Source organism: Python bivittatus, unplaced genomic scaffold (genome assembly GCF_059951505.1).
Source record: "Python bivittatus isolate LINGU-HERP-01145 unplaced genomic scaffold, Pbiv_v1 ctg000330_np1212, whole genome shotgun sequence".
NCBI lineage: Eukaryota > Metazoa > Chordata > Lepidosauria > Squamata > Pythonidae > Python > Python bivittatus.
The window spans coordinates 8613993-8621872 of record NW_028277058.1 but is presented as its reverse complement, the minus strand read 5'-3'; the positions used below and the strand labels follow the sequence as shown (position 1 = coordinate 8621872).

Here is a 7880-nt window from a genome sequence, read left to right as displayed (position 1 = left end):
TCCTTTTAAGGGGTTGTTGTGGACAGGTGCCATATTTGGGTGCACAGAATTATCACTTCCCTTTGGGACCAGGAGCAGAGGCCAACCCTATGCCAAAACCTGCTGCTTTTGGCCCTTGACACTTCAGTCTTAGAGCATCATCAGCCCTCTTTGATGGCTGAACACATCTCATAAGTAAGGTTTAACCCTAGGTTAGTAGATTTGTTGTTGTTGTTGTTTAGTCGTTAAGTCGTGTCCGACTCTCCGTGACCCCATGAACCATACTGCGCCAGGCCTTCCGGTCCTTCACTGCCTCCCTGAGTTTGCTCAGTTTCATGCTCAAGGTTAGTAGATACAGGATCTGAATTATAGATCTCTTTTGATGGGCACAAAAGTTCCAGGCCACCATATGCTAAGGATCAGTGATTACCCAGCCACAGGCACATCGTTTTATATGTGCTGGATGGGAAAAGGAAGGGAAGATTCACAAAGCTAACATTTTTGGGAGAGCTTTTTGTGCTCCTCCGTCCCACTCCTCCACGCAGCCCTTACAACTAAGAAACTGATCCCGAACAGCTCAGTGAGTGAATCGCGCTGTCAGCGGCGGCCGTCTCTCAAGATGCTAGTGTGCAACTACTTTCCTGCTACTAAACGCTTGTCTTCCATTTCTTGGAGGAAGATGAAGATCTTTCTCCCTGCCGACCCATCTCCTTGTGTCGGGATTCAACGGTGAAGAGACTCCACGCCCCCAGTTCCTTTGCTCTGCTCCCGCTTTCTCAGTCTCGCCCTGCGACGACGTCTGATTCCTGCTCCTCCGCAGGTCGAGACGGCATGCTGCCCTGCTGCCGTCTTGTTACGGGCGTTCAACTCGCCTCCTCGGAAAAGTAGCGTGTTCTTTCTCGTTCTCTTCCCGGGGTAGGCCTGACCTTGCCCTTTTCCGATGTTGAGGCGCCGAGGACCCTAAATCTCCCCCCTTCTCACGTGCTGCCAGCCGCCTCAAGAAGGCGCGGGGTCTTCCGCCCCCCCAAGGCACTTTGATTTCTTCGAAGCGCTGGGACGAATAGGATGGCAGCCTCGCCAGGAAGGATCGCGGGCGTCCAGCTGGTGGCTTATTTGTCGGTCACGGTGAAAGGTGCTTGTGGCGAGCCAACGCCATTCTGCTTAGGGGAAAAACACCACCCCCAGAACTCCCCACCAACAAAAGAATCCGCGAGGAAGCCCGTTGCTTCTCTGCGGAGCAGTCTTTATGACCGTGAAGGGGCTCAGCCCGGACCCTGAAGCTCCCCGAGACTCCGCCTGCTCAGATGGGAAGCAGGCGGGGAAGGAGAGCGGGCCGCAGACTTGATAAGAAGCAGCAAAAGGTGGAGGAAACAGCAACCGTGTCGCAGCGCGCGCACGCCCGTCTTGCAAAAGGCCAGCCGCCTTTCGAAGAGCTCCTCCAAACTCCAGAAGAGGGCCGGGACTCCCTTGCCCCGCCCGTGCCGCTGCTTCTCCTCGCCCTCGGTTGGCTTCCGGCAGGGCTTGCACAGCGCATCCCGCGCTTTCAGCGGGAACCGCTAACCGCGCTGATCGAGCTGGGTGCGAGCAGCTGGGCATTCGGCGCGCCTTCTCCAGCGGTTATTGCTCCCGCGGTAGCGTCGTAGCCTGCCTGCCTGCCTGCCTCCCCCGAGGACACTGGGCAATCCGAAGCAGCCCTTAAATTAGCCTTCTGAGGCGCACGAACGTTAGTCGAAAATCATAAGATAGGGAAGGGAAGAAAAAAAAAAGCAGCGTCAGAAAACCTCTTCCTGGATAAACCAGCTCCCAAACGCGCTGATTATTGAATGAAAATGCCGTAGCTGGCCGCTTCCCAATTTAGCCCGAGCACTGAGGCTGCAGAAACTGGACGCCTTTGGGGAACGAAGATCATTCCACTTGGCACATCTGGCTTCCGATTCTCATGAACGAACCCAGTTGTGGCTGCCTTCCCTCAAAATTGTTTAACTTTGCTCTGGAGAGGATGGGACGCCGAAAGACCCCCCCCCCAGGCCCCGTTCAAGTTAGTCAAAGCGCTTTGCAGATGTTGTCCCTATATAGCTACTGAGGGGGCCAGGGAAGACCCAGTAACAGGCCAAGTTCACCTTGTTTAAAGCTAGTTTGCTGAACCATGGAGCACTGAATAAACCATTATTGGCTGGGTTTATACATCGCAGAGACTGGGTTCAGGGTCTTTTATGTAATTTTGGGCTTGGGGGCCAGGTTCCTAACATGGCCCCTGTATGCACGCGCCAGTGTGCCCACACTTTCCTTATGGGGACACCAGACACCGCAACCAAATCTTATTAAAACATTTAATAATATTTATTGAAATGTTATTAAAAGCATGGGATCACCCTCAAATATCATGTTATATCTAAGGATGCTGGGCTGCCCCACAGGTACTCAAAAATCACCGTGGCGGCTGGAGGAGGGGTCGGAAATGCTCACCGCTTCCTTTAGATTTATGTCTGCCCGAGGAACTGGCCAGTTAGTGCCTGGCCATACTTCCTGCCCAGGCCAGCCACTTTGTGAATTGCCTCCTTTGGTGCCTGCTCTGATCCCTAATGTTCCAAGCAAGGCCCAGAGTTGGGCACTCCTGGCTACAAGGCTTAGATGTGAAGCAGCCTCTCAGGCTAGCCTAGAGTGGTAACAGTTGAAAACAAGGGTCACCTGTTTTATGGGCTTCGATCACACCGCCATTTTGAGGATTTCGACCATACCCTGCTGACACTCGATAGTGGTTACTCTAGATCAGTGTTTCTCAACCTTGGGAGCTTTAAGATGTGTGGACTTCAACCCCAGAATTCCCCAGCCAGCCATGCTGGCTGGGGAATTCTGGGAGTTGAAGTCCACACATCTTAAAGCTCCCAAGGTTGAGAAACACTGATCTAGATCAAGTCCGCAATTATCTGCCTATATAACAACCAAGCTCGGAGAGCACCCAGGACTTCACAGCTCATCTCTGAGCTACAGACATTCTCTTCTACTGGATAAAGAGAACTGCGCGGCAGCGTTCCGCGACCCACCACAAACATCGGACGAAAGTGAAGCCCTTGCTTGATCCAGCCTGGCACCTGAGGAGGGAATTCAGCCACGGCCGGACCTGCAACGCGGGGGCTGCAGCAGATGACAGAGCACTGTCGAGTAGCGGCTCCTCAGCGGCCTTTTGCCAACCGGACGCGCTACACCACAACTCCCCTCACCCCAGCCGGCTCGGCGGGGAAGAGAGCGGCCCTCTTTCAGCCACGCCCTCTGGCCACGCCCACTTGCCCGCTTGCCTGAAAAGACACCGTTCCTTGAGGGTGGGCGGGGCTGGCCGGTCGACAGGTTTTGTTTATCGCGGTTTATTAGCAGCGTCTTCTCGCTGGGGCTTCGTGGCTATTGGCTCAGCTCCTGCCCAGGCTGTCTGGATCCCGTCTGGCCAGCAGTGCTTGCCGCCCCTATCAGCGACTCCCAGCTTGGCAGAGTCTTCACGTTTCCTCGTTTGCACTCTGGAGTAGAGGTTTCATCTGGTGCTTTGAACGCCAGAGAATTGGAAGCAACCGGACTCGGACGAGAAGCCCTGTTCTGCGGAGCCGCGGAATCCTGGAGACTTTCCTTAGAAAAAAAGCGAGCCCTTCGGCGTGGCTCTGATGGGGTATCAGCAGCAGTTACGGCGTACCTCTCCTGTTATTTTGTTGTTGGCTTGTCTTTAAATGCGTCAAGTTTCAAAGCCCAATAAAGCAACTGGTTTGGGCTGGGAGAGCTCGGAGGAAGTAGCTGAATGGGGAGGGGGGTCTGAATGAGGTGAGCGCGAGAAATTAAAATAGACTTGATCCCATCCCACGTCTCCAAAGGCTGTAATACTAACCCATGGCCTCCCCTTTCTTCCCACAAGGGGACAGTGAGCTGTTGTTGAAGCTGTTGTGTTCATGTCACTTGCCTTCTCTTGGAACGGGAATCCCATTCCTGCTGTCTAACCCTAGCTATTTAATCCATCCTCCGTTGCTTTTTCCATACCTCTTATCCAGGTTAGTAAAGTGGGAGAGATTAAAAATAGTTCAATGCATGACAAGGAGCCAGCTGTCTTCTAATTTGTCACCTGTGTTTAATGATTCCATGACTGACAGTGATGCTCCCCCCCCCCCCCATCTAAATCAGTTCTTGGCTGAAGTTGCCAAGGTTGAAAAACCTAAATGGTGGCCTTGGAAGGAAGGATAGATGGATGCAGGAAGGAGTAGGGTAAATTCAAGAGTCTGAGACTCCCGTTGAACTCTTAACAGTGCCAGTCAATCTGACCAGTGTTTGGGGCTAATGTGTTGCCTTCAAAGCCCCTTGCTACCTTATATCTTCCATGTGGTACTTTTTCCTTCGCATACTGAAGTGGAACGAGGAACCCTGAGAAAACCAAGGGCACGTGCCTCTGCCATTCCCTGCCTCTTTGTAGGCATAAATGGACCGCAGTAAAGGCTGTCTACTGCGGGACAGTTGAAGTATCTGATTCAGGTGGTCTCTACCCTCAGGCATTTGTAAAGCGTATGCATGGCAGCGGGGAAGTGTCCAGAGCTTTCTCGTCCAAACTCAGAAATCCCTTCTGTAACATGGGCTTCTCATGCTGTGAAGCATGCCCTCTTGGGAGTTGTGCTCGGCAACTAGACTTTCTGCTTTTAGAATATGAATCAAGACCTTCCACTTTAGCCCACCTTTTGAGTTGGAGTTGGATAATGTTAACAACAATAACACCACCACCACATTTTATCTTTTATTGCTAGCTGTCTTATATGCCCCATCGGTAACAGATACAATATAAAGCAGTCAAATATCTAGGCAAATAAATTTCAACTTTGCTAAGGAGGTTGTAGAATTTACTTTAGAAACACAGCACAAAAGTAGCTCAGTTAAATCTTCACTTGTTGCAGAACAGTGATGTTGACAGTTCCTTGGAGCTTATCCTGGACATAGAGGTAGATTCTCTCTCACAGTTTAAAACTATCAGAAAAGCAATATGACCTTTTAAAAAATAATTATTGCGGTGAAAAACAAAATGATTGCTTTTGCAGGTGAGATGGCTTCTTGGAGCCCCTTGTAAAAATCCATTTGAAATTTTTTATGTCTAATAGTGTCCGTTGGACAAGCTGACAAGCATTGGACTGTTACTCTTTGTCAGAGAACAGAAGGGAATATTCTGAAATGGATGAATATTTAGACGGTTCTCTGGGCTGGTGCAATGCTATCCCCAAGTTGCAGGAAATAAAGTTCATGTATGTTTTAAGCCTTTTTTGTAAGTGAATGAGGGCAGGATCCACGCACAGTTTAAACAAGCCTACTGCATTTGAAATGACATACGGTTTATTCAGAGTATATTCAGGAGCCTCCACAGGGAGGCCACTTCCATTATCCATATGGTGCCTCTCTACACCAGCACAGTAAAGCCTTTTGAGCCTCACACCATTTGAATGAATGCATAGATTTTTTTTTTAAAAAATATGGAATATAAAGCAGGAGAAAGGAACCGTAGAACTGATTGTATACGTTAACCAAATGTATGATTTATAAATACACAACTTATAAACATGCTGTCACTATCATGGATGGAAACACTTCCTGCTGGGACTGAAGCAAACTGTGAATTAATTTAAGCAGTTTATGCATTTGTAACTTAAAAAAAACACAAGTTGAACATCAGAATTTTAATCAAGTTGTTTAGTGAGCCTCTCTTGGATGTTCTTTTCTTTTGATGTATCCTCATTAGCTCCTAAAAAAGCCATCATACCGGAAAGTAACATCTACGTTCTGAGCAAAATTTAGGCAGACTAGGATTGTATCTAACCTGTGTTCTATCCTGTGGCCAACACACAAACACAGGCTGAGGTGGAGCCTCTGAAGACAGCAAAAGGAATCAAGAGATAGGCATGATTACCTCCTGGAATAGAAAATCTTTTCCTTTTGATGGGGGGACATCTTTTGAGAACAGTGAACTTCATTTAAGAAAGCACTGAGAAGGAGAAACTAAACCGAGGTAAACAGACAGATGTTTCCTCTCCACCCTGTTTGTGCAGACAGTACGCCTGAACAGAACATTTCTTGGGCACCCATCCGCTTCCTAAATAGCTGCATTTTAAGTTCTTTGGGGAATGAGTGCCACTTCTAGGGGGATCCAGGTCCTGTTGAAGGGCAACTTGTTTGCCAATGCTCGGCATAGTTTACACGAGTGCTTAAAAACAAAACAAAATGAAACCCGCTTGAAAGCTTGCTACTTTTCAATCCTTCAGTCCTTTGTCCTTACAGAACCGCCGTGAAGTTGCATGACCTGCATTTGCAAAGAACCGTCAATATAAGCAACAGAGATTCTGAATTGTTCAAGGAATTCATTGGAGTAAAACACTTCACTACTAAATTAAGGCCAGACATTTAGGGTCAATGGGAACATAAGTAATGTTCCCTCCCCTCCTTCCCACACAGCACTTCTTTGAGTAATACTGTCCCTGATGTCTTTGGAGCCATTCAAATTGTCTTCAATAGGGGAAAATGCATGCATTTGACTTGAAGATGTGTGCATGTATACACACACACGTACGCACATAGAAAACATGTATATTCTGTTTGGCATCTTCCATTTTTGTATTCTCATAAATAAATATAAGGTGTTTTCTTATAGACAGTTCTTTGTGTAAAACAACTAATCACATGCAGTTTTTAAATTTTGACACCCTCTCCCTGTTAACACAGGAGGTCAAATTGTTTTAAATACTGCAATCATCTTTTAATTTCAGAGTTTTATGCAAATATGGGCTAGATACAGAGGTGACAGTGATGACAAAAAGGTTCTTACTGCTTGTATGTTTTCACAGAGACACAGAAGTACTCAGGGCAAGCTTCCTGACATCCCACAAGATAAGAGTTTTTTTTTTTTATGTGCAAAAGATGAAGATGTAACACTTCACATTTCATTTTCTGTGTATTTTCCCAGCAGTACTTGAAATTCTCCTGCCTTTGTATGTAGCAAAATCAAAACACTAGGATACAAGAGTAAGATTTTTAATGTTTCACCTGATAACGAAGGAGCAAAAATACAACTTTCTCAGAAAACAAAACCACAGTAGCATCAAACCATAGAAAATACAGGTAGGGTTTCAATCTTTGCAAAGTGCCACAGTGTTGGCTCCGAACAATGAAATGGAAGAATTTCCAAGAATGGCTGCCAAAAGGGTTTGGTGGTGTATGCAGTTTGCGTTCTGCACAGGGGCATGCCGTACTGAGGGTATGGTAAGAGACTGTAACGATACAAACAAAAGGAAATGAATCACAAGGGGAGCTCTGGCTCCTTACTGGCATTCTCACAGTACAAAGCAAAGCCACAGGGCAAAATATGCAAAATCTACTGATGTCAGAATGTCCTTGGCATGAACACCACCCCTCACCATCTCCCTTCCTACATTATTTTTCAGAGGCCATTTTTTTCTTCTTTCCTTCAAATGGGAGGAGCTCACATTGTAGTACCGGGGCATTAAGGCAAAACATACACTCAAACATGAGGACAAGTTATGAAACAAATACTTGGGAGAGACATAAAACATCAGCCTTCTTCTTCATCGCTGTCTTTCATGGTGATGCCCTGCAGTCCACTACCATCAGATACAGAAACGGTGGCTTCTTCTACTGTGAGACGGCTATGAACTGTATCGTAAGTTTTACTGTTTAGGGTTCCTTCCAGCACACCCTGTAACCGAAAGTCTCGATAGGTCTTCTGTAGCAAAAAACAAAAGAAAACAAAACAACCCCCCCCCCAAGGTTAAGAATGACTATTATAGAAGATACAACCTATTGACTAAATATTGTATTCAATAAAAAATATGTTGGGAATGGTTCTACCAGCAGAGGAAAAAATGAAAGGCATGAGCTTA

The 7880-nt window shown here is 47.2% G+C and overlaps 1 protein-coding gene across 8 annotated transcripts in view; it reads right to left on the bottom strand.

Annotated features, from left to right (window-relative positions):
• Nucleotides 1–4730: 4730 nt before the first annotated feature.
• The window catches only part of CADPS2 (calcium dependent secretion activator 2), a 335958-nt gene continuing 332808 nt past the window's right edge, over nt 4731–7880 (bottom strand). For 6 of the 8 annotated variants that reach the window (XM_088141678.1, XM_025164784.2, XM_088141679.1 and 3 more), the window contains one exon: nt 4731–7723. In XM_088141678.1, coding sequence (XP_087997804.1) covers nt 7553–7723 — 171 coding nt within the window. In that variant the 3' untranslated portion in view covers nt 4731–7552. The remainder of the gene's footprint in view (nt 7724–7880) is intronic. The other 2 variants (XM_025164783.2, XM_025164799.2) reach the window with 1 other exon arrangement.